This window comes from Mustela nigripes, chromosome 6 (genome assembly GCF_022355385.1).
Source record: "Mustela nigripes isolate SB6536 chromosome 6, MUSNIG.SB6536, whole genome shotgun sequence".
NCBI lineage: Eukaryota > Metazoa > Chordata > Mammalia > Carnivora > Mustelidae > Mustela > Mustela nigripes.
In genome coordinates, this window is record NC_081562.1 from 42,809,361 (window position 1) to 42,834,545 (window position 25,185).

A 25,185-nucleotide genomic window follows, 5' to 3' on the forward strand; every position below is an offset into this window, starting at 1 on the left:
GGAAGCAGGCTCCCCGCTGAGCAGAGAGCCCGATGCAGGGCTCGATCCCAGGACCCTGGGACCATGACCTGAGCTGAAGGCAGAGGCTTAACCCACTGAGCCACCCAGGTGCCTCTGAATAGAGCTTTAACTAGTCTTACAGGACTATAGGAAAAAATGGTATCAGAATTTAACAAAAAGAACAATATTGGCAAACTTCCCACCTTTAGGTTAGAATTCGAAAGACTACATCCTAGAATAAGATTGAAGAGAAGTAGAAAAGCACTTCAAGAAACCTACGTCCAGAATCAATTCATTTTAATTCCTATTAAGGGATCTAAGTGATGTAAGATTATTAGCTTTCTGGGCTGCATGGATCAAACAATAATTTATTGAATAATAAGTAGTTTTTAAATAGATGAATTGAGTATCCTAAAATATCATTTTTTTGTAAAATGTACTAAATAAAATAGTTGAATACTTCTTTGTAAAATTTTTAAATTAGAACAGCCAAGCCTTATTTTTATGTAACCCTAGCAAAAGATCAGAGAGTAGTAACAGAGAAACTAGCCAAAATAATTCCTCTCTATAGGAAGTTAATGTCATCATAAGCCTCAGGTTATTTCCATAACATTTCATATATATTGTTTGCATATATAATTTCAGTAAAAATAGAGTAACTCGTGGAGTCAATCACCATGACTTAAAACCAAGAGGAATGATATAATATAGAAATAAATAAATAAAAAATGAAGATAATGGAGTTTAAAATAACTATGAGGTGCCCATTCAAAGAATTAATAAGAAAAAAAATGAAACTTTGATGAAGAACTTGAAACTGAAAAGAATTAAATTTATTTTTAAAAATTTTATTAAAGATTTTATTTATTTATTTGAGAGAGAGAGGGAGCTAGAGCACATGTTGGGGGAGGGCTGGAGAGACAAGCAAATTCCCTGCTGAGTGGGGAGCCCAACATGGGCTCTATCCCAGGACCCTGAGATCATGATCTGAGCCAAAGTCAAATGCTTAACTGTATCAGACACCCAGACTCCTCATTAAAATTCAAATTTAAAGAAAATTTAATAATCAAAGTTAAGCACTAAATATATGGACTTAAACATGAATAGGTAAGGAAATTATTGTGGTGATAGGTCAACAGAAACTGTCCATAATGAACCACCATACTAAAAAATACAGAAAACAATATGAAAGATACAGGAAATACATTGAGATTATCTAGCATAAGTGGAATTGTACTGATGAAAGAAAAGAAATAAGAGGGGCACCTGGGTGGCTCAGTCATTAAGCTTTATCTGCCTTTGGCTCAGGTCATGATCCCAGCATCCTGGGATTGAACTCCATATCAGGCTCCCTGCTTAGCAGGGAGCCTGCTTCTCCCCTTCCAGCTCCCCCATGCTTGTGTTCCTTCTTTGTTCTCTGTCATAAATAAATAAAAGTCTTAAAAAAAAAAGAAAGGAAAAAAATAAGAGAACAGAGCAGAAGCAGTATTTCAAGACCTAATAGCTACAAAGTTCTAAAATTAATGAAAGACATCAACATACAAGTTCAAGAAGCCCTTCCAACAGAAAAAATGATGAATAATAAAAATGACTTACCTAGCCCCATCAAGGTACAACTGCTAAAATATATAGATACAAAGTTTTCATAGCAGCAGAAAAATAGAATAAGCATTGCATTGGATTTTTCAAGAACAATTAGAATCATGATATAACAGAATGATTATTTTCAAAGTAATTTAAGGGCCAAGGTAAAATTCTATGTCCAATTTAAAAAAAATCCAAAATGATGATAAAGACATTCACAAGCAAATTAAAATTAAGAGACTCTTTCAAAAAAATAAATAAATATTAAAAAACAACAAGTGATGAGTTCATATCACAAGTAATAAGAAAAATTGAGTTCTTGTGCTTTCTATATGGTGGAATCGGAAAGATCACAACACCAATTTATGGGATTACCGTAAAAATCATCTGATCATCTCAGTAGATGTAAAGAAAGCATTTGTAATACTTAGTATCAATTTATGATTCAAAAACCCTCTTAGTGGAGTGCTGGGTGGCTCAAAGGGTTAAAGCCTCTGCCTTCGGCTCAGGTCATGATCCCAGGGTCCTGGGATCGAGCCCCATGTTAGTTCTCTGCTCAGTAGGGAGCCTGCTTCTTTCTCTTTCTCTCTCTGCCTGCCTCTCTGCCTACCTGTGATCTGTTAAATAAATAAATAAATAAAATATAAAAAAAACCACACACACAAAACCCTCTTAGGTAACTAGATATAGACAATGTCTTTTTTAATGTGCTAAAGGGTGTGTTTGAGACACCTACAGAAAATATGCTCACTGGCTAAAATTGAAACCTTAACCCCTTAGAAGCAGAACAGATAAGGAGGGCTCCTATCACAACTTCCCCTGGACATAGTATAGAACATTTTTGAAATTGCAGTAGATAAAATGGTAAACAAAAATGTATAAAAATTTGAGAAAATATAATAAAGCTACTATAATTTACAAATTAATGCCTAAATTGTAGTCATTCTATGCAATAACTACTAAAAAACAATGAAAAGACTTCCGGTTTCTAGTTCAGCATGTAAAGAACTTGCACAGAAAATGTTTAGGGCAATAAAATACTCTGTATGATATTATAATGGCAGACATATGCCATTTTACTTTTGTCCAAACCCATTGAATGGACAGCACCAAGAGTGAACCCAAAGGTAAAGTATGGACTTTGGGTGATTAATGATATCCTTTCAAGGCAACAACAAAAATTTTTTTTTAATCTATTGTGTACAGCTTGAAAAACACTCTTCTTTGTTAGGATGTCATATCATCTTACTGTCAATATCATCTTACTTACCATTTTACTTACCAATATCAACACTTAAACTAATACATAATTATGTTATTTAAAACAGTACATATTATTATAAATAAAAATAAATAAATAAATTCCAAACCAATCTTCAACCTGGTAAGTGAATGTTCCATAGCTTTTTGATCTCATAGTTTTTTTATTTTCATGATTGCTGGATCATGGGATTCAGGTAAAAGACAAGTACTTAAAAATATAAGACCTCGGTTTTATTATATATTAATAGCAAACATTTACCCTTATGTCATTTGTTTGCAACCTTAGGAATTTCCTAAGTGAAATCTAAGCTGGAAGGAGAGATCATGGAAAGAAGTAGACCACTCCATACTGATAGATGGCAGTGTTAACAAGCAAGGGAACTTAGGAGGCTTGACTTGGGCAGTGCAAGATGAATAGATATCTGCACTTGCCTGCCACAATCTTGGAAGTTTGTTTGTTTTTTAAGATTTTATTTATTTATTTATTTATGAGATGGCGAATGTGAGCAGAAGTTTTGGGGGGTGGGGCAGATGAAGATGGAAAAGCAGACCTAATCCAGGGCAGGTGCTTAACTGAGTCACCCAGGTATCCCAGAGAATCTTGGAAGTTTATGTAGAGGTCTTAACTGGGTTCTGTCAGGTATAAGTTTAGATGGTCTCAGTAATACATTGCTTTTTCAAGGCTGTGTCCTTGAAAATGACTCCCACTGTGGGAATGGGGGACAGAAGCATTTTCCAAAGATGGCAGGGAGTGAGGGGCATCAGATGGCCCAGATCCAACTAGTTCTCTCCATGACCTCCTCTGACACGGTAACAATCTCTATATCCAGTTTTATGTCAGTTATTTCATTTATTGTTCACAAAAACACTGCAAACAAGTACTAATATTACTCATTTAACAGATGGAGAGATTAATAGAGCACTCGATTGACTTTCCCAAGGCTATACAAATGATGAAAGAGGTGAGATTGAAACAAGTATATATGAATTGAGAACATGTTTTAATCCCTAGGCTACATTTTCTTTAATACTCTAAAAATTGCTTTTATTTTTTCATTGGTCATTTCTTTCTTTTCATCCCCAAGTATTTAAAAGAATTTCCCCATTTTTCCTTATATTGATTTTTAGTTAAAAACCACTTTACCGTTAAATTTAGTGGTTACCTAGGAGATTACAATAAAAATCCTTGATGTATTTTAGTATAAAGTAGTAACTTTTAAAAAGATTTTATCTATTTGGGAGAGAGAGAGCAAACACGAACAAGGGGAGGGGCACAGGGAGAACAGTCTCCCACTGAGCATGGAGCTGATACCACCACCAGGCTTGCTTCCAGGACCCTGAGATCAAGACCAGAGCCAAAGACAGCCAATTAGCCAACTGGCATCCCATAAATTAGTAACTTTTTAACCATATACCAAACAACCAAAAGACATTAGAACACATAAATTATATATATCTCTTTTTATAACATTTTTATTTTGTTTTTAATTTTATATACATTTTATGCAGCACATATTATTAGTTTATAAATTCAACATTCATTTGTATTTAGTTACATGTTTATCTTTCTCATTGTTCTAGATTTACTTCTTTCTTCCCATTTTTCCACCTGGGATCCATTTACTTACACCCAAATAACTTCCTTTATTATCTCTTTTAAAGAGATAATTCCTTTATTGTCTTTTCCTTTATTATATCTTTTAGGTGGATCTGTTATTGACAAATACTTTCAGGTGTATAATGTACCTATGTGTGGAAAATGTATTTGTTTCATCTTCATTTTTGGAGACTATTGTTGCTGTATATAGAGTTCTAGGTTGGCAGTTATTTTCTTTCAATACTTAGAGTTGCTATATTTTATTTTTATAACAGTCATTGTTTCTATTTATAACTCAGATTTTGGTTCTTCTAATGACTCGTCTGAAGAGATTATTCCTCTTTTGGGGTACATTTAAATATTTTGTCTCTACTTTTTAGCAGTTTTACTTTGATGTGCTAAGGTATGTGTACATGTGTGTATATAGTGAATGTGTAGATGTACAAATGAAATTAAAATATATTTAATTAGTGAGTTAAATTCACCAATAATCAAATGAATATAAGGTAATACAACAATAATAAAGTGTTTTCTTTCTATCACAATGGAGAGGATAAATTACGCTTCTTAGACACTACATTCTTTATTATTATTACTATTGTCATTACTTGTTTTTTTTTTAATTTTTATTTTATTTCTTTTCAGCGTTCCAGAATTCATTGTTTATGTACCACACCCAGTGCTCCATGCAATACGTGCCCTCCATAATACCCACCACCAGGCTCACCCAACCCCCTACTCCCCCCCTCCAAAATCCTCAGTTTGTTTCTCAGAGTCCACAGTCTCTCATGGTTTGTCTCCCCCTCCAATTTTCCCCAACTCATTTCTCCTCTCCATCTCCCGATATCCTCTGTGTTATTCCCTATGCTTCACAAGTAAATGAAACCATATGATAATTGACTCTCTCTGCTTGACTTATTTCACTCAGCATAATCTCTTCTACTCCTGTCCATGTTGATACAAAAGTTGGGTATTCATCCTTTCTGATGGAAACATAATACTCCATAGTATATATGGACTATATCATCTTCTTTATCCATTCGTCTGTTGAAGGGCATCTTGGTTCTTCCCACAGTTTGGCGACTGTGGCCGTTGCTGCTATGAACATTGAGGTAGAGATGGCCCTTCTTTTCAATATCTTTGGGGTAAATACCAAGTAGTGCAATTGCAGGGTCATAGGGTAGCTCTATTTTTAATTTCTTAAGGAATCTCCACACTGTTTTGCAAAGTGGCTGCAACAACTTGCATGTTCACCAACAGTGTAAGAGGCTTCCCCTGTCTCCACATCCTCTCCTACACGTGTTGTTTACTGTCTTGTTAATTTTGGCTATCCTAACTGGTGTAAGGTGTTATCTCAATGTGGTTTGGATTTGAATCTCCCTGATGGCTAATGATGATGAACATTTTTTCATGTGTCTATTAGCCATTTGTATGTCTGCTTTGGAGAAGTGTCTTTTCATGTCTTCTGCCCATTTTTGACGTGATGGACACCACATTCTAGGCAGAAAATGTGAAATACCTTCTAGGCAGCTTTGCATAAAATATTGAAAAGTAAATACCTGAAATCTAAAGGAATGATTGGTATATATCTTGAAAATGTGAACAACCAGAATGTATACCAGCTAGCCTTGAAATTAGAAAAAAAATCTTAATGCTCTTATATGCTAAATAACAGTTGGTACTTTTTTTTGGAAGTAGAATGTCCAACCCTGTGCAGTCCTCTTATCTCTTCCAGGGTAGCATATGTGCTGTGGACATGTTATGGCATCATTCAGCAAATTTTATTTCCAGTTGTCTTTAATGGCCAGAGTTTCTCCATTCCATTTTCACTGCAAGTATTTTTGCTCCAATATAGTAATTTTATCTTCACAGGAAGAGATTCAAGACTTTTATTTTGTTAGCCTGAGAATGGGGCTTCTGGGTACTCTTCCTTAATGAGTTGTGCAAGTTACCAGCCTTGCCTGTGCTTTTTTAGACCAGCAATGGCACAAAGATATTTCTGTATTGCTTTTTTCCCCTGCATAATAGATTCTAGTAAGATTCCCATGAGTTAGATTCTGTAGAAACATTTTCCTTACTAAGAAAAAAATGCATGTGAAATGAACTTGCTTCTAAATCCTACTGGAAGTGATGAAACTTGATGTTCCCTTGTGATTTGGATTGCACATTTCTAAGACTGGGACAAGACTACAATTAAATTTCTAGTTTCCCTTATTGCCTAGAGGGAGAGTTCATCCAAGCCAATCCAGGCATTGCTTTCTAATAATTTCTTCTGCATTTGCTATGACAACCCAACACATTTTGCTCTCTTATAACCACTGAAGTCACAACTTTCTTCCCATGTCTGGAAAAAATTCCTAAGCTCACAATTTCATTTGGTGTTCTGTTGTTCAGATGAGAAATGAGAGTTTGAGATACAATTTGAATGAATTAAAAAAAAAAAGAAACATTTGTTTTTTACTGGACATTTTCTCTGTCTTCCACTTATTGCTACTGTTACCCAGGGCATGGAAGTAAAACATAAGGGGAAGATGGGTTAGGAATGATTGACACCGTTGATGGAAGAAGGGTTGAAGGATTCTAAGACTGGTGATTCTACTCTCTGGCCTTAACTTTTTAGAGCCTGGATCCTAACTTATTTCTTCTGTTTATACATTCTCCAGACCTATAGGTGGAAAAATAAGAAAAAAGATAGACATGAATTAGATTGTGAATAACTTTGCTTTTCATGAAATCACAAAGATTCAAGAGAGAAAAAAAGGTCAGGAAAAAAAAAAGTTGAACCATTAGTAGGTACAGTATCTCAGCATATGCCAAGGAGGGTTTTCTCTGTTTCCTTTTGATCTCTCCACAGCACACCCTCCATTTCATTAAGAAAAGTGGCATGCCTTCCTGGATTTTGGGTGATGGATGCAGGAGATAACTATGTCAGAACAGCCACTATGCAATGATGAGTCTGAGCAGAGACTTGAATGACATGAAGAGCAATTCAGGAAAAAGACCCATAAGAATAGCAATTCAGACAAAGAAAAGAAATGAAATGGTCCCAAGGCAAGCGCTAGTTTAATACATTAGGGACTAGAAATAAAACCACTGGTTGGAGCTTAAGGTTGTGTTTCCAACATCATCAGAATCCTTGTAGTTTCTACCATGATCTATAGGATCTGTTGCTTTTGAAGCCCTGAGCTTCAGTGGTAGTTGATTTCCCTAGCCTGCCCTACTGGAGAAACTATATGGAAACATCCCATAGAAAGATCCTGAAACTATGGAAATGGCAAATTATCAGTCAGCCTCAGCTGATCCAGCCCACAGCCATTTCAGTCTTACCATTTGAGGCCACAGATACCATGGACTTGAGGATGAGCAGTCTTTGACATGTTCTGGCTAAGTACCTGAACAACAGAACTGTTAAGAGATAATCATGATATGGTTCTGGTTTTAAGCCACAGAGTTTTGGAGTAGTTTGTGAGACAGCTATATTCAGAACAGAATTTGGTTCTAGGAGTAGAGCATTGCTATAATAAAAACCCAGAACATTTGCAATTGGCTTTGGAACCCAGTGGTATATCAGAATTGAATTTCAGGTAGATGGTTAGTAAGAAGCTGGAAATACCTTGGGGGAAATTGTTTGCAAATACTTAGAGGAAAGTGAGGAAAATATTACTGGAGGATAAAAAGAATATTGTTATGAGGTGGCAGGAAGTTTGGCAATACTGTTGTCTTTAGTCAGGTGAGAAACACAAAGGGAACCCAATAAACTCATGAATCAGGCAGAGGAACTTTTCAGGCAGAATTTACAAAGAATATCTAGCTTCTTTTTGCTGCCTGTAATAAAATATGAGAAGAGATACAACAAAGAAGAAATCTATTAAGTTTTTGAGCAGAGTTTAGAGAAATGTTATGAGCCAGAATTTGCTGGATTTGAAAATAAAACTTTTTTTTCTCAGTCTCTCCTAATGAAAGAATCCAAGTATGAAGACATCACCTTCAGATGGGACTATAAATTTTTTTGTGTGTTAAAATCCCCAAAAAGGTAGAGTTGGTGTGTCTCACAGACACTCTCAGTTAGACAAAAGCCATCTAAAAAATGTCAAGGCATGCCTCGTAGACCTTGCCTGTTAAAACAATGGAACTCCTCAGTCCATTAGGGGTTTTGTATCTAGGCAGCCTCACGGAAGACCCAAAGTTTAGATGGACTTTGAGAAAAAAGATTTGGGAATGTATCTTTTGTTTAATAGAGTATATTATTTGATACATGAAGATATTAAAGGTATTATTATATTAGTTTGGACTGAAAGGGGCAGGGAAGGTACAAAATGAAGTGAGGCTTTTAGACTCTACCTACTTCAGATAAGAAGCAGACCGAGAAGCTTCCTTATATTTAGGAAGACGTTTTCTTCTTACTTTTTAAATATAGGTGACTGATATTAGAACAGGGTATTAACTGAAAAATAGTGTCACTAAATTAATTTAAAAATTAGGAGGACATTGATCTATAACCCCCGAATATCCCTTAAAAACCTTTAGCTTTTCAAACTTATTGTATATTACAGGATTTGTAATTATCCAAGGAATACCACATTTAGAATTCTTAAGAAAAGGAAGCAGAGATGAAAGCATTAGAATTACATTATGAATGAATAAGATTGAAACTTTAGAAATCCAATAAAATAAGAGTCCAATATCCAAAATTCTAGTTATAGAAACTCAGACTCATAAAGAAAAATTTCTTCCACATTGTCAGCGATATTCAACAAAATTCAGTACAAATGTTATTGAAAAAGACACCCTTTGCAGGTGAACCCCCAGGATTCAAGTCTTATTTACTCCAATTACTAGAATCTTGATTTCAGGCAATTTAAGTAACTTCTCTACATGTACATGCCCTTTTCCATAAAATGCAAATGCTTAGAGTACATAGACTAAAGCATAGTTGTGAGAATCAAATGGAAGAATACATGGGAATCATTTAGCACAGAACCTGGAAGATGGTAGGTACAAATAATAGATAACAAGTATCACCATTTGCAATATAATCAGCACTGTAATTATTTTATCATCATCATCTTCTTTATTATTATCATCAGTAATCATTGGAAACTAGACACGAAAATTGACATGCAGGGCCAAAATAAACTTGATTCTAGTTCTTACAGTCTAGATGGGAGACAAACAATTAAACAAGTGATTGCAATTCTGGTTTCTCAGTGTCCTGATAATGGAAATAAAGGACGCTATGTGCATACACACAGTACTGAGTACACCGGATATAATATATTGTAGTGCATGAAGGTAGCTTTCGAGGAGGTAATCATGTTTAAATTGAGATTTAAAGGTTGGCTAGCAGTTTAAATGTGAGGAAGGGTCAGAGGGCTCCAGAAAAGAGAATAGCATGTGGGAATGTCCCAAGGTGGTTTAAAGAAGAAGAAAGCATAGGGAAGAAATGACCCAGGTGGGATGGACAGGGATATTTTAAAGAATTTGGATTTATTGTAAGTGCAAGAGACAGCCATTGATAGGTCATCAATCAAAACGGCAAGGACACCTTAAATATCTCTATTGTCTGAAAGACCTGTTTGACTTGGACTTGCAGAATAGATTTCTGGCATTGCATTGAAGCAGAAAGTTCTGTTATGGAGCTGTGGATAGACACCTTGCAAGTGAGAGATGTTGACTGCTTGGAGAATTAAAAATGGAAAAAGAAAGTGAAAAGACTTTTAAGATTCTTAGGAGAAAGAACTTCCTGAACTCGGTAACAGACTGGATAGGAGATTAAAAAAAAAAAAAAAAAAAAAAAAGGACTAAATCATAAAGGTTTTCCAAATTTTTAGCTCAAGCATTTTGTTGCCACTCAATAGATTTCAGGAAGAGTTGGAAAAAGCTGAACAGGAGGTTGAAGTGATGGCTGGTGAGCTTAGTTCTAGGCATTCTGTTTGCTCTGCCTTCAGAATAGTTTAGTCACTGGTGCTCAATTGTGCTTTTTAATTTGCCTCTACTACCTAATATGTATGTTTGGTCATTGCCTGAAAGGGGACAAAACAATCTATTGAAATGATTACTAGTAAAAGAAGGAAGTGTTATGTTTAGGATTAGAGAGGAATACGTATTGTGAGTATTCTTTGGCTGATATTTCATTAATAAATTGTATCACCCATCATGGTAATGAAATGAAATCAACTTAAATCAATTTAATAAATGTTCAAATTTAATTATGGCAATATAAAGGTTCAAGAGATTCAGAGACTCCTGGATTCTTTTTAAGATTATGAATCAAAAGTTGGCATTGAAATTGATGTTTTTCCTCTAACAGAAATTCAAATAATGTCTTATATATCTTAAGAACAATTAACTGTGTATTTTGGTATATAGTACAGTATTTTCTTTGAGAGGTTGATTTTGTCAGTTTGTTTTGTTGATTTAGTTTTATGTTGCTTCTCACTTCTGTTCCCCAAATTGCATGATATTCTGTGTTATCCCATAGTTCTATTTCTTTAAAGAATAAATAAAAATAAAACTGAAAAGCAAGTTTCCATGGACAGGTTAAAGGAGAAGAATTTCAATGTTTTCCTCTCTCTGTATCCTCTTTAGAACTGCTCCTTTGCCCTGACTGTTATTTTTACTTCCCTCGATCCTGTTTGAAACCTGCATACAGTCGCTTTTTAGAAGCCTGCTTTTCCACCTGTCTAGATGCTTTCCTAATAATGAAGCTAAACTGGTATGCCTTTATCTGCTTTGGGTTTTTTGCAAGTGTATTTTACCTTCCTTGCTCCTTGAGCTCTTACTTTTATTTCCTGGGGAAACCAACCTGGTTATTTCCAACCTTTTACAGAACAATATTTATGACTCATGGTTTCCATTCTTCTCCTTTTGTATCAAACAAACACGGAGTCATTTTAAAATATCTGCTTTACTCACCTATTTTGATATGCTTTTATCATATGTTGTTTATTTACAGAAGGAGGAGATATAGCTGTGAGATATTTTGATCATGGGTTTTCAATTCACTAAACAATTGGTATCTTTCAAGTTTATTTCTTTTCCTGTCTGTAGTCTCCTATTTCCCATTCAAATCATGGTTCTCCATATATTCAAATCATGGCTCTACCATTTACTCTCTGGGACACAGGCATTGGAATTAAACACCTGTGGGTTTGAATGTTACCAGCTGTCTCTTATTAGCTGTGTGATATTGGGCAAGTTATTGTAACATTTCAGAGTCTCAGTCTCCTCATTAATATAATGCTAGTAAAATCACAGGCTGAGGATCAAATGAATTATATCTAAAGCTCTTGGCATTTTATTTTGTGCCTAAGTACTTATGAAAGTTTTGACTATTGCAAATACTAGTAATTCTTTTTCCTTAATCACTCAAACAATCCATTGCCTTATATGAAGAAAACGAGTATTTCAACACTTGCTTGTTAGACTTATTGTACTGAATAATAAAATTATGTATATCTATAGTTCATCTTTAATAAATGTTAGTTCTCTTCTTGCCCCATGTCTCCTTGAAATATTCTGCAGATGCAATGTTCTGCTAATTTCTTGTCATATTTGTATAAAAATTCACTTCAATATAGCTTCCCATGGACATTTTATAAGGTGTAAGACATTTCTTAAAAACACTGATTTCCAAATGCAGAAATTGGTGCAGAACAAACCAACTGAATCAGAATCTCAGGGTGGATACTTTTGCATTTTAAAAAGCTTCTCAGGGAAGTCTGATGCACTTCAAAGCATAGAACTCTCCCAAGGCAGGGAAGTTATAAAGAAAATGTAAAGAGAGGAAATCTATAAATGTATATAATGTAGTAGATTAAGTCATACAAGTATGAAATAATTAGCAATAGGAGAGTGTAAAGTACTAAAAATACATATTATAAATTTTTTAAAATTATTTTTATTGACCTATGTATTATTTGCCCCAGGGGTACAGGTCTGTGAATCATCAGACTTACACATTTCAGATTATAAAATTTTAATAAAATGTCTTATCTAGCTAGCATCCATGACCTATTGAAGAATAAGAACATTAAAAAGTAAAGGGCACTTTATTGATACCTGTCAATAATTTAACCCTGAGTGGTATAGCAGTCATCCGAGGAAAACTACTGCATATTTTCCCCTATATAAGTTACAGGGACTTCAAGTAGTATGGTGGATAATGGGCTGCTTCATTTACTAAGGTTACCTATCTATCTATTACCATCTATCATTATCATCCATCTATCATCATCATCTATTAAAAGGAATGAATGGTTCAAAGGACTATGACCCAAATTTTTCATAACAAGAAGGCTATTTTCAAGTCTTGCTTTTAATGTTCATCAGTTAGCATCATTCTATCTCTGTGAAAAATTTTTCTCTTCCTTCAATCTAAAATGCCTTTTTCTCAGCATCCTTGCACATTAATTTTCTAAGTATACAGTAAACTCAAATTGGCTGTTCTATGTTGCTAAGTTGGGTACTCAGGCAGAGATTTTCTGGCAAATCAGATGACCAAGTTGTAAGATTAGTAATTCATGAATTCTTCATGTGTATATCTATCTTATCATAACTATCATAAGTAACTATGTTGGTAGTTAAAAAAGTGTATTGCCTAAATTAGGTCAATAAAAGATGGTTAATACATACATTTTCAAGTTAAAATAATTTGAAAAGGAGTCAGACTTCTTGCAAGGATTCTAGAATTTTGACTTCATTTTGTCTCTATGGAATATCCAGTATTTGACCAAGTTTTAACCTCTGTACAAAGCAAGATGATAAAATTGATAGGATTTAGGATTGTCATCAGAAGATATGGCTATGGCCCTTCTTCTGTCAATTATTAATCATGTTATTTTGGTGTAAGAATTCTTCATCTGGCAATAAAAGTTACTATCAGTAGATGCCTAAAATGTTCCAGAAACTTTCATAAGTGTTTACTGGCTTTATGTCATTTAATCCTCATTTTAAGGATGGTGTCATCCTCCCCATTCTATAGAAGAAAATATTGAGGTTAAAAGACTTGTGCAATTTTGTGAGGTCAGACATCTGGTGGGTAACACTCAGAAGACGAACTCCAGCTTACCTGTCGCCATGGCTCGTGGAATTAACCACTGTGAAATAGTGCCTCTCCCAAATTTAAGGAATAAGGAAAATATATGTCATATATTTTCTTTTAGAATTTGCAATACCTGTTATAAATGTTATTGTTAAGAGAGTAGGCAAGCAAATTGATTTTTTTTTTTTTTTTTACTTTTCAAATAAAGGGAACTTAGAAGATGAATCAAGTTAGTAACAACTCCAAAACTTAATAGCCTAGATATAGTCTTTTTTTAGCTCATCATTTTGTGGGTCAGTGCATTTGGGCGAGGTTCAGCTGGACAGTTCTTCTGGACACATGCGTAAGAGCAGGGCAGTTCTGCTCCTGGAAATTAGCTGTGAATTATCGAGGGGCAGAGATAAGAAGTTCTAGCTATCAGGGGCCCTCTATTTCTTTTAGGTAATTATTTATTTTAAATTCTTGCTCTATTATATCCTCTGACTTGTTTCCTAATACTGGTTCTTTTTGTATCAAAAGTATGTGTGCATGTGCATGTGTGTGTGTGTGTGTGTGTGAGAGAGAGAGAGAGAGAATGAGAGAGAGAGAGACTGGCATATATGTTTCTCATCATCAAACAGGCCAGCTAAAGCTTATTCTCATGGCACCAGGCTAAGTTTCCAAATAAGAGAGTGGACAGAAGTATGCAAGACCTTTCGAAGCCAAGGCTTTATTCTGGTACACTATCACTTCCACCTCATTCTCTTGGTCAAGGCAAGTTACAAAGCCAGTACAGAAACAGGGACTGGAGAAGCAGACCTGATGCAAGAAGACACCAAGTCACAATTTAAAGGGGGCATATCTACAGGACAGGATGGGAAATTGTAGCCATTTAAAATTTTTTTTTTTTTATTTTAAAAGATTTTATTTATTTATTTGACAGGCAGAGATCACAAGTAGGCAGAGAGGCAGGCAGAGAGAGAGAGAGGAAGGGAAGCAGGCTCCCTGCCAAGCAGAGAGCCTGATTCGGGGCTCCATCCCAGGTCCCTGAGATCATGACCTGAGCCGAAGGCAGAGGCTTTAACCCACTGAGCCACCCAGGTGCCCCTGTAGCCATTTTTTAATCTGCAGAGGAATTTTATGCAAAGTCCATGAATATATTGTTCTTTGAAAGTGAATAATATTTAAAACATCCTTATACTGAACTTTAAAAGAGTTAATTTGTTCAACTGTTAAACTTTCACAAGTATGTCCTTCTGACAGTTCCAATGTGGTTTAATGAGAGCAATCCACATTTCTGGTGGTGATGTAGGGCTCCGTTTCTGCAGCCCTTCTGTGATGCTGACTGGAGGACATAAAGGAAGTAGCATTTCAGTTGCTTCTCTGTCAGGGGTAATATCTATATGGTCTTTTAAATCCTTGTTCCACACAGACCAACAAAGGAACCCACAACTGTTTTTTCCACCTCCATTTTCCATTGCCATCTTTCAAAGATTTGCTTTCTTTTCACTTTTGCCTGTTTTTCACAGGAGCTTCAGGGAGTTAGTTAGCTGGAGGGGTTTTCTGTTCTCTCCTGTCTTATATAATGAAGCGTGAATATTTGTCTTAGGATCTTCCCCTTCTATATTGACCAGAAAAAGGGAAAGAGAGAGAGAGAGCGAGAGTATTTCATTTGCTGCTTTGCTTATAAATTCTCTTTTGGTATGCACATCTCTTTCTCTTATTTTTCCACATTCTTATTTTCAAACTTATTTGAAATGTTTTCTAGTTTCACATCTAAACCTTTATGAATCACAAGAAAAGTCTGAATTCTTCTGAAAGGTGATCCTCTTGTCGATATGATTATTTCTAAGTAGCTTATATAACCTTAGACTCAAATTGATTCATTAGGCCCTTGTTTTCTCATTTCTCCTCCATAAGTCCTTTGCAGCAATCCCCCCACCCCCTTCCTTTGGTTTCTCTGTAGATCCCTCATAATACAAATTTAATATTATTAAGCTAAAGGCTTCTATTATTGATTTCTGACATCTGTATGAGTTATCTTTCTGGAAATCTTGTAATTTAATGTGACTATTTCCTCCATTTAAATTAAAAGGGGGTAATTTATGTAAAACATTTTGCACATAGTAAGATCTCAGTAAATGTTATCTATTATTATAAATGCTTCTACTACTATACTTACTATTGCTAATTTATTTTAAAGCAAACCATATGCCTTTTTCTCCCTATTGAATTTGCATTAAGCTATATAAGGAACCATCTAGATAATATAAGAATGCATATTATAATTTGAATATAATTTTTCTTTGGAAATTTTCTGGCAGTTGAAATTTACTATCAGTTATTTTAAGAAACGCCTTAGTGATTGATAATAGTGCTAAACTAGAATCATTTCCTCAGCAGTTAAGCCTTATACTTGTGTGTGTGTGTGTGTGTGTGTGTTAGTAAAAGCAAATTTCCATTGTCATAAAGCTGGGTCCATAGAGCTGTTCCTAAGGTTATTACAACACATGTATTGACATACTGTTAGTAAATTTCTTATGAATGGATATACATTTTTTCTTAGATTAGTTTCCTAGACATCAGTAACCTTCCAGATACTTTTAAGTTCTTTACTTAGTTTAATTATCTACTGCCATAAGGGATAGGTGTTCTCTGAAGGAACTATTTATATTTAACTGCCCACCCTGCAGTCCTGTATAATGCAAAAACTTTCTCATATAGAGATTCATAACTCTTGCAATTTTTAAATTGCTGTGTCAGTATCAGTATCTGTTTTTCAAAGAGACTTCCTCCTATATACAACCTGGTGTTTTACCTACGCCATGGATTTTAATCCTTTCAAGCTATACCTGTGGAATAGATTCTCTCTCTCTCTCTCTCTCTCTCTCTCTCTCTCGGTACACACACACACACACAGAAACACACACTCTATTTGGTGCTATGAACTGATATGGGTTGAACTGTGTCCCAGCACCATTCCCCTCCCCCTCCCCACCCCCTCAAAAAAACGGAAAGATGTTGGAGTCCTAGCTTCTAGTGCTTCAGGATGTGACCTTATTTTGGAGATACGGTCTTTACAGAGGTGATCACAGGGATAAGAGAGCCATCTGCAAGCCAAGGAGAGAGGCCTGAAATAGGTCCAGTTCTCACAGCCCTCAGAAGGAACCAACCCTGACCATACCTTAGTTTCTACCTTCTACCTCCAGAACTGTGAGATCATAAGTTTCTGCTGTTTAAACAGACCAGTTTGTGGTACTTTGTTATGGCAGCCCTGATAAACTTCTACAAGGCCCAATACAAATTTGAAAGGGAGAAAGTGACTAATTAGATAATTGCTTTGGTACTTGGATTATGTAGCTCTCCTCTGAGGCTTCTGATAAAAAAACCCGAATTTTCACTTGCTAGAGCATGATGTTCCTGGAATAAACTTTTTAAACTTGTTTTGTTTTATATAACCATGATGTGGTGACTGGAGACCTACATTTGACTGGAAAGAGCAAGCCAGAGCCATGTGTAAGACGCGAGATCCAAGACTCACTTGTCACCTGTAAGTAGACCTCTCTCTCCCATCAGTTGTCATTAAGGGGGAAAAAAAAAACGGAATTGGTCTTAGAGATGATGCTCTCTCACTTGTTGGGAGGGGTGGGGCAGTGGGAAGAGAAAGGGTGTGGAGAGTGGGGTGTAAATAAGGCAGGCAGAAGCTCCAGAGAGGGTGGGGATAGAGCTTCACGGAAGAAAAATATATGAACCTGGTTGGTACAAGAGAGCTTCCCCAGACCCACCCACCCACCCACTCTTTCCTGAGCTCTGTGCTCCGGCGCTGGTGGTTGGCAGCGAGTGGTGCGGAAGGGACAGCTCTAGCAGCGGCTGCTTTCAGGGGAGAAACAAAACCTGGAGGTCCAGGGCGGAGCCGGGTGACTGCCCCTTCAAGTGGGTGAGCTTTCCTGACCTCGGGTCAGCTCCGCGGTGGTCGCGGCCAGCATCTGGGCCGGCTCCCGGCGGGGTCGCGGAGCGCCGGCTGGACCCGCCCCGAGCTCCATGGTTTGCCCAGCCCTGCGCGATGGTGACTCTGGGCGCGGAGGTTGGCGCGTGGCGAGCCCGCAGCTCGCAGAATGAAGGCGGGGAGCGCGGCCGGCGGCCGGCGGGGGCTGGCTCCGCGACCCCAGCGCCGCGAGAAGCGGCCCAACCACCTGAACCCGGAAAACGCCAACAAGTAGTTTTTCGTTGGAGAAGGGCGGCTCGGCTGGGTGTCAGGACTCAGTCCGGCTGCCCGGAGAACCTCGTCCACTCGGAAACCCAAGCAGAAGCACTTTTCTGTTGGTCTCGTTAAGGTATCTGGGGGCGGGAGGGAACGGGGGTGATTTGCCGGGAAGGGCATGCTGACCCTGCAGGCAGGCATTCGCCCGCCTGCCCCCGCCTCGTTCCGCAATGGGAATGTGGAGGTGAAGCCCTGGGAATAGGTGGCTGGGAGACTGGAAGCGGGGACACTGTCAGCTTGGGGAACCAGGGGGTGTGCCTCCAGAGGCTCTTTCCAGGGCCTCGCCCCTACTAGAGAGCAACCCCCCAACCCCCCTAACTCTGCATCCCCTAGGCGTTTGTTTTTCTTGGGGGGGGGGATGGGGTGGGATGCGTTGATCATTCGCATTCTAAAAAAATGGAACTAGTTAGTGGTTTCCTTTCCTAAGTAATAATACTATTAACAACAACAACAACAACAACAACAACAACAGTAATAATGTGAAAAGGAAATTGGATCAGGAAATTGGTCACAGGTCTCCTTGGTGAAAGGCAACAGCAGGGAGATTTTTATTTATTTATTTATTTATTTATTTATTTATTTTTGCTTTGACTTCTGCGTTCAGTCTTTTTGCCTGGTCCGTGAGGGAGAAGTGGAAGTGAGAACGGGGCACGCAGAGGGCATTCCCTGAGTGCCAGGGCGCTGCGAGTCCAGAGTCCCGAGGGTACGCGTGGAATGGGGGTCTCCGTCCCGTCTGCCAAGTTGCCTCAGAGGAGAAACTCCTTGCCTGAGGGAACTGCCTCCAGGCCAAGGAAGGTGGAGAGAGGGTTTAGGGTAGGGGAGGAGAGGAGCCAGGGCAGGGGCAGAGTGAGGAGCGAGAGAGGGAGAGAAAGGGCTTAGAAGGGGTTTGGGGAGAAGAGGAGAGTGGGGGTTCAGGCCTAGAAGCAGATTTTCTGTGAGAGGGTGTGGGGGGGAAGGGTGAAGGGTGAAACGATGAAGTAGGGGTGATCAGAGGTAGGGAAGAAAGGTGTGAGGCAGGAAAGAAGGTGTCCTGGAAGGTCAGGGAGGCTGGGACCACCTGCTTGGTTTTCTGGAAGCCCGGGGACGGTGTGCTGCTTGAGGCGGGGACAGGGCTGGGCGCGCAACTCCTCCTGGGAGGGTCAGTTGCCCCTCGCCTGTCCCTGCATCCTGGGACTCCGGCTCGGCGTGGGGGTGGGGGTCATGGTGCGGCTCTGACGGCCGAGATCTTTAACTTGGCGCTGTGTTCGCCTCCCCCCAGTCATGTCTGAGCCACAGAGATGGGCAAGATCGAGAACAACGAGAGGGTGATCCTCAATGTCGGGGGCACCCGGCATGAAACCTACCGCAGCACCCTCAAGACCCTGCCTGGGACGCGCCTGGCCCTTCTCGCCGCCTCCGATCCCCAGGGCGACTGCCTGACGGCGGCTGGCGACAAGCTGCAGCCGTCGCCCCCTTCGCTCTCGCCGCCGCCGCGACCGCCCCCACTGTCCCCCGGGCCGGGCGGCTGCTTTGAGGGCGGCGCGGGCAACTGCAGTCCCCGGGGCATCGGCGGCGACCACCCTGGGGGCGGCCGCGAGTTCTTCTTCGACCGGCACCCCGGCGTCTTCGCCTATGTGCTCAACTACTACCGCACGGGCAAGCTGCACTGCCCCGCCGACGTGTGCGGGCCGCTCTTCGAGGAGGAGCTGGCCTTCTGGGGCATCGACGAGACGGACGTGGAGCCCTGCTGCTGGATGACCTACCGGCAACACCGTGACGCCGAGGAGGCGCTCGACATCTTCGAGACCCCCGACCTCATCGGCGGCGACCCTGGCGACGACGAGGACCTGGCGGCCAAGAGGTTGGGCATCGAGGACGCGGCGGGCCTGGGGGGCCCCGACGGCAAGTCTGGCCGCTGGAGGAGGCTGCAGCCCCGCATGTGGGCCCTCTTCGAGGACCCCTACTCGTCCAGAGCCGCCAGGGTAAGGCCAGAACCGCCCCCTTCCCTGCTGCTCCAGCTCCTCCAACGCCTTCCCCAACTTTCTTTTCCACCAACGACCTCTGGGACGAGGGGAGGGGATGGGAGGGAGAAGAGAACAGGGCTCCCTAAGGATGTGACCAGAAGCGCATCTGGTGTCAGGTAAACTCAGGGACCCTGGCAGTCATCCTCCCCTTCCGTCCCCTTCATCCTCCACCGTCTCCTCCTCAACTCAGAGATTTCCTTTAGCAGATAAATGGGAGCCAAAGGGCCAATGTCGACCTCTCTGTGCAAGTCTGTCTGGAACCTTGTCCTGAAACTGGTATCGTGCTCCGTCTTGATTCTTTATTTCCTGACTCTTTCCTTCCAACTTTTCTTTTAGTGTGGATGTTACTTCAGGCCTTCTGGTCATCACGATTTGACATTTTCAGTGAGGCCTGACACTCCTTCACGTCTGACTCAAAGCAGTGGCTCCAATTAGGGATCTAATCGGAAGACAGAGATGGGGAAATGGAATATAGTAGTGGCTGGGTGAAGAAAGGGTATGCCAGGGTGGGGTAGGGCGATGGGGGGGGGGTAGTTTTGTGAAGAGAATCTCCTAAATGCTATTTGGGCCTGTCTCCTTCCAAAGGAGAAGAATGCTGAGTGGCTTGTCCCAGTGAGTTCACCAGAGAGCCCCCCTGCTCATTGAATTGTAGTCTGGTCCTTTTCCCCTTGGGCTTCATCCATGTTTCTTACAGGTTGAATGTCATTTTGATGATGCCAGTTTAGTCTGATTGTCTAAATCTGGGTAATTTAGATTGCTGCAAACTTTATTTTACCCTTAGATTGTGACTCCGTCCTCAATTTTTCTTTTCAGTTTCTAATTTGAACGGCAGTTTAAATTTAGTCCTTGACACTCCCAATTAATTCTTCAGAATTCCATGAAGGGACTGTAAAAGTTACCAATAATAGTTTCTCCAGTGTAAAGGAAATAAAAGAAATATAAATAACCCAAAATTATATAGTATATGAATGATTTTTAATTATACACGAGAATGGAGTAGTGTATTTAGTTAAATCTCTGCAATTGCATGTGTCTGGTTTGCTTCTGACGCCCAGAAAAAATACCCCCTGGGCAGCCTCACTTTGGCTCCATCCTCATTATTGTCTTCTGTATGTCAGAAGTCTCTGCATCTGAGATATTGTGCAGCTGTCATTCTAGTAACTTGTCAGAAGATGTGTTTCTGATACCACTTTAGAAGTCTAAGGATATGTTTTGTTTTCAGTTTGAAATAGAATGTGAAAGAGACAATTTCAAGCATTACTCCCCAATGGATCTGGGATTTAAATGCCTACATAAATTTTAGTATGTCCACATTATTGTATTCGAATATAGAATCAATAACTTCAACTCTGCTATCTTCCTTTTAAGATCATTCTATAAATTAAACACCAGGTGAGGTGGCAATGCCCTTCCCAAAAGGAATTAAGGTCATCAGTGACAAAAACTCCTATTTCCTGCTACCTGTAGGGCAGTGGCTTTCAGAATTGAAGAGCCTCAGAACACCAGCCTCCGCCTGTCTCCCCTCCCCCACCAGGATCTTGTTAAACCACTGGATCCTGGGCCTCCCCCCAGGGTTTCTGATTCCACAGGTCTCAAGTGGAACCTGAGAACTGGCATTTCTGGCAGGCTTCCAGGTGCTGCTGATGCTGCTATTAGTCTGGGAGCCACATTTTGAGAAGTGGTTTATAGAAATTGTTGGGCTGTTTATGTGGATTGTTGTTGTTTTAAAAATGTGTTCTAAATAAGAGCATCAAATACACAGGAAAAAAAAAAACAACAACCCAACAATGTGAATTGGTCACTTTGGTGATGCTAGTTTAGTCCAGTGTAAGCCAAAACAGAAACTAGTACGTATTAACTTAAGTTAAATCACAGACATGACCATTACATCCATGGTTTTTTCAATTCCAAGTGAGTGCCACAGTGCTCTATCCACTTGGTGGCTAAGAAGATAATATGAATTTGTTTTCAGACTCATCATGTAATTTTTTTTTCCAGATCGCGTGCTATACAAGAGACAGTATGTTTTATTATCTTTCCTCATGATAATATGTCTTTTATTGTAGGCTAGATTGCATAGCAAAAACTTTAAGGTGGTATTCAACTTTTGTTATTGCTATGAAAGTTGATTTTATTGATTATTGGTCAAAGGGTAGACTATTAACTTGAAAATAGTTTAAAAAAAAATCTTACCAGTAAAAACATCTTACCAAGATTTCATTGTAACAATATTAGGGGTTTGATATGCATCCATTTCAGGTGAGGAAAGAACACAGGTATATTAAAGATTAACACAAGGTCAAAGAGGCATCAAAAGCAGAATCAGCTGAGAATTACAGACCTGGAAAATTTCCTTGAGGTCACTTCAGGAAGACCCTTTATATTATAGATGAGGAAAATGAGGACTGCAGATGCTAAGTGATGGCCAAGGTCATACAGCAAGTTAATAGAAGATCCGAAATTATGCTGGAGGTCTCATGACATCCTCCCCAGGCCCTTTTACCACAACCACTGATTATAACTGACTGGCTTATGAAATCTCTGCAGATCATGTTGCTCTTGAGATTTAATGCAGCATAAGACACTTTCTAGAATTCTAACTTTGAAAGGTCATCTATGATTTTTAAGAAAACACATGTATTCCAGGACTTTGGTAGATTTTTACCCTGCACCACCCAACATTTGAGTGAAAATATGAAATTCAAATCGACTTCTTGAACCCTATTTGAACTTTGCATTTTTATTGACCAGTCAATATGTAGTGTTTTCTTTCTTTAAGAGTGGCTTACATTTGTGGGACTTGTCTTTAGGGAAATCTCTTTTCACATTATTAGGGATTGCCTAAAAAAGAGTAATCAGGGGGCGCCTGGGTGGCTCAGTGGTTTGGGCTGCTGCCTTCGGCTCGGGTCATGATCTCAGGGTCCTGGGATCGAGCTCCGCATCGGGCTCCCTGCTCCGCAGGAGGCCTGCTTCCTTCTCTCTCTCTCTCTCTCTCTCTGCCTGCCTCTCTGCCTACCTGTGATCTCTGTCTGTCAAATAAATAAATAAAATCTTAAAAAAAAAAAGAGTAATCAGAAGTAGTCATTCTACTTAAATGTGATTTAATATTTTTATATGAACGTTTTTAGTTCATGTGATGGCTTGACTTAATGTTTTTTGACTAGTTTGATAAATAGAATTACACTGGGAAGCCATAGGATGAAATTTTATTTCGCATGGACATGATTCTAGAAGACATAAATCAATTATCAAGTTGTTTGTTTCAGCTGTGGTCTTACTTGCACAAGTCTCATTCTTTTTTTTTTTTTTTTTTCTAGACAAGACTCATTCTTAATAGAAATATTTAACTTTTATAAACCCTCTTTACTTTGTTTTATGTTAGTTCATCTTTTATTGATATGCTTGAGATGAACATTTTTAACCGTCTGAATTTCTTTTTCAATTGGTTATACCTGTCACCATAATCTTTATCTTTACCCAATATTGAGGAGAGTGACTCAGTTATAGAGTAGATGTATTTTATTTCTAACTTTTATGATCTTAAGTGCCATACTGAAACAACAGTGATAGGAACTGAATAGCTAATTTAATTTTATAACGTTGTATTTTTGCTTTCTCTTTGGGCATTTCCCTCTTCTGTTGCTTTAAATTTATGGTGTCAATACATTTTGAAAGTTCAGGTTAACTTGGTAAGTAAGTTTATATTTATACTTAAATGAATTCTTATCCTTAAGAATAGTATTCCAAAATAGAAATTTATAAAAAATCAAATATAAGTTGTCATGGAAACCTGTTCTGGAAAAAATGAGATCAGGAAAGAAAAGGAGAGATTATGCTGTTGATGCCATTGAGTGATATTTACAAATAGCAAAAATCAAGGATGCGTAGATGTATTTGTGCAAGTGTTATGCATTGTATTTTTCCAATTTAATATCTTAGTTTAAGAGGGAAATGAAGCTTGTGTGTGCTTTCTTCTGAAAACATTAGATCCTAGGTAAGTAGACAGGTGCCAGGCAGAAATTCTTTCGACAGAAGTTCTAGATTATTTAGAAGTTAATCAACTAGGATAAGGGCAAAACACTAGAATCAAAATATTTTAAATAATTTGTTCCAGTGTTAAAGAGTGGAGAGCTGTTACAAGTTTCTCCCTATCTCTCTTTTTTTCACTTATTTTTTGGGGGGAGTAGAGGTGATTGAATTAGGTTCTACTTTACAGGCTCTTCGTTGATGACTTGCGTATCTTTGGTTAGCTGATAGGACTTATTTTTAATTTAAAGGAACGTTTTATTTTATTATTTATTTAAAAGATTTTATTTATTTATTTGAGGGAAAGGGAGAGAGTTAGTGAGAAGGTGAGAGAGAGAATCTGAGGTAGACTTCTTGCAGGGCATAGAGCCCTACACTGGGGCTTGATCCCAGGACTGCAAGGTCATGACCTGAGCTGAAACCAAGAGTCAGATCCTCAACCAACTGAGCCACTCAGGTGCCCCAAAACAATAAAAAGAATAACTGCTGTGGAACCACATTTAAGATGTTAGGTTTTTGGTCCTTGGATCTAGATCATTTTATATAGGTTCTCTGGATCTTCATCTAATATATCATTATGTGCTGATCATCCTGAATCATACATGTGTTGTGATAGTGAATCTGTCAATTTTTAATATTGAAAATATTCACTTTATTAACATTTTAAATTGATTTATTTCCTCAGCATTATTAAAGTATACTCCTCAAAACTATTAAAATTCAAATTTCAGCATATAGAATTGGATTCAGAATTGCACATACATAATTTACTTTTTATGGGCCATTTTTTTCCTCTTCCTCAAGCCACAAAACAAAATAGTTAAGAAATGACATAAATAACTGTTTGCTAGCTCCCAGTGTAACATTTAATTTAAAAAAATTATAATAAAATAAGGACAATAAAGTCATAGTTTAAGATTTAAAAAAAGTATATTTTTTCTTTTGTAAGTATTGCTCCAATTCAAAGAATTACTGGCCAAATATAGCTTGCTTATATAATTTTATTTGAATTTATAATTTATATAATTTATTATTAGAATTTTTAGAATATTTATTTAGTCAGCAAATATTGGATATGTAGTCACTTAACTATGGAAGTTATTGGGAATATGTGGAGAAGATATAGTCCTTTGCCCTCAATAAGCTCACCACCCTGTTTATAATAAAACATTTCCTAAAAACATTATCTGTTAAATTAAGAAATGCAGAAAAATTCCAGAGATGTTAAAGATAAATTTTCCTCAAAAAACAAACAAACAAAAAAACAACTCAAATGGAAATATTGTCTGACACATTCATGAAAACATTCTATTTAGAAATGATGTTAAGATATTGTTAGTCTTTTTTTATTATGAAAGAGTTAGGCTGTTTTATTCTTGATTTTTCTGTTTGTGAGGTGATTTATGGGCTCTTCTTTGTAATATTAGGG

The 25,185-nt window shown here is 38.3% G+C and overlaps 1 protein-coding gene across 3 annotated transcripts in view; it reads left to right on the forward strand.

Annotated features, from left to right (window-relative positions):
* The first annotated feature begins 17,709 nt into the window (after positions 1 to 17,709).
* KCNC2 (potassium voltage-gated channel subfamily C member 2) overlaps positions 17,710 to 25,185 on the forward strand; it is a 184,442-nt gene continuing 176,966 nt past the window's right edge. For 2 of the 3 annotated variants that reach the window (XM_059404695.1, XM_059404693.1), the window contains exons 1-2: positions 17,710 to 17,800; positions 18,986 to 19,688. In XM_059404695.1, the coding sequence (XP_059260678.1) occupies positions 19,005 to 19,688 (684 nt within the window). In that variant the 5' untranslated portion in view covers positions 17,710 to 17,800; positions 18,986 to 19,004. Of the gene's footprint in view, positions 17,801 to 18,361; positions 18,431 to 18,985; positions 19,689 to 25,185 lie in introns of those variants that run through there. The other variant, XM_059404694.1, reaches the window with a different exon arrangement.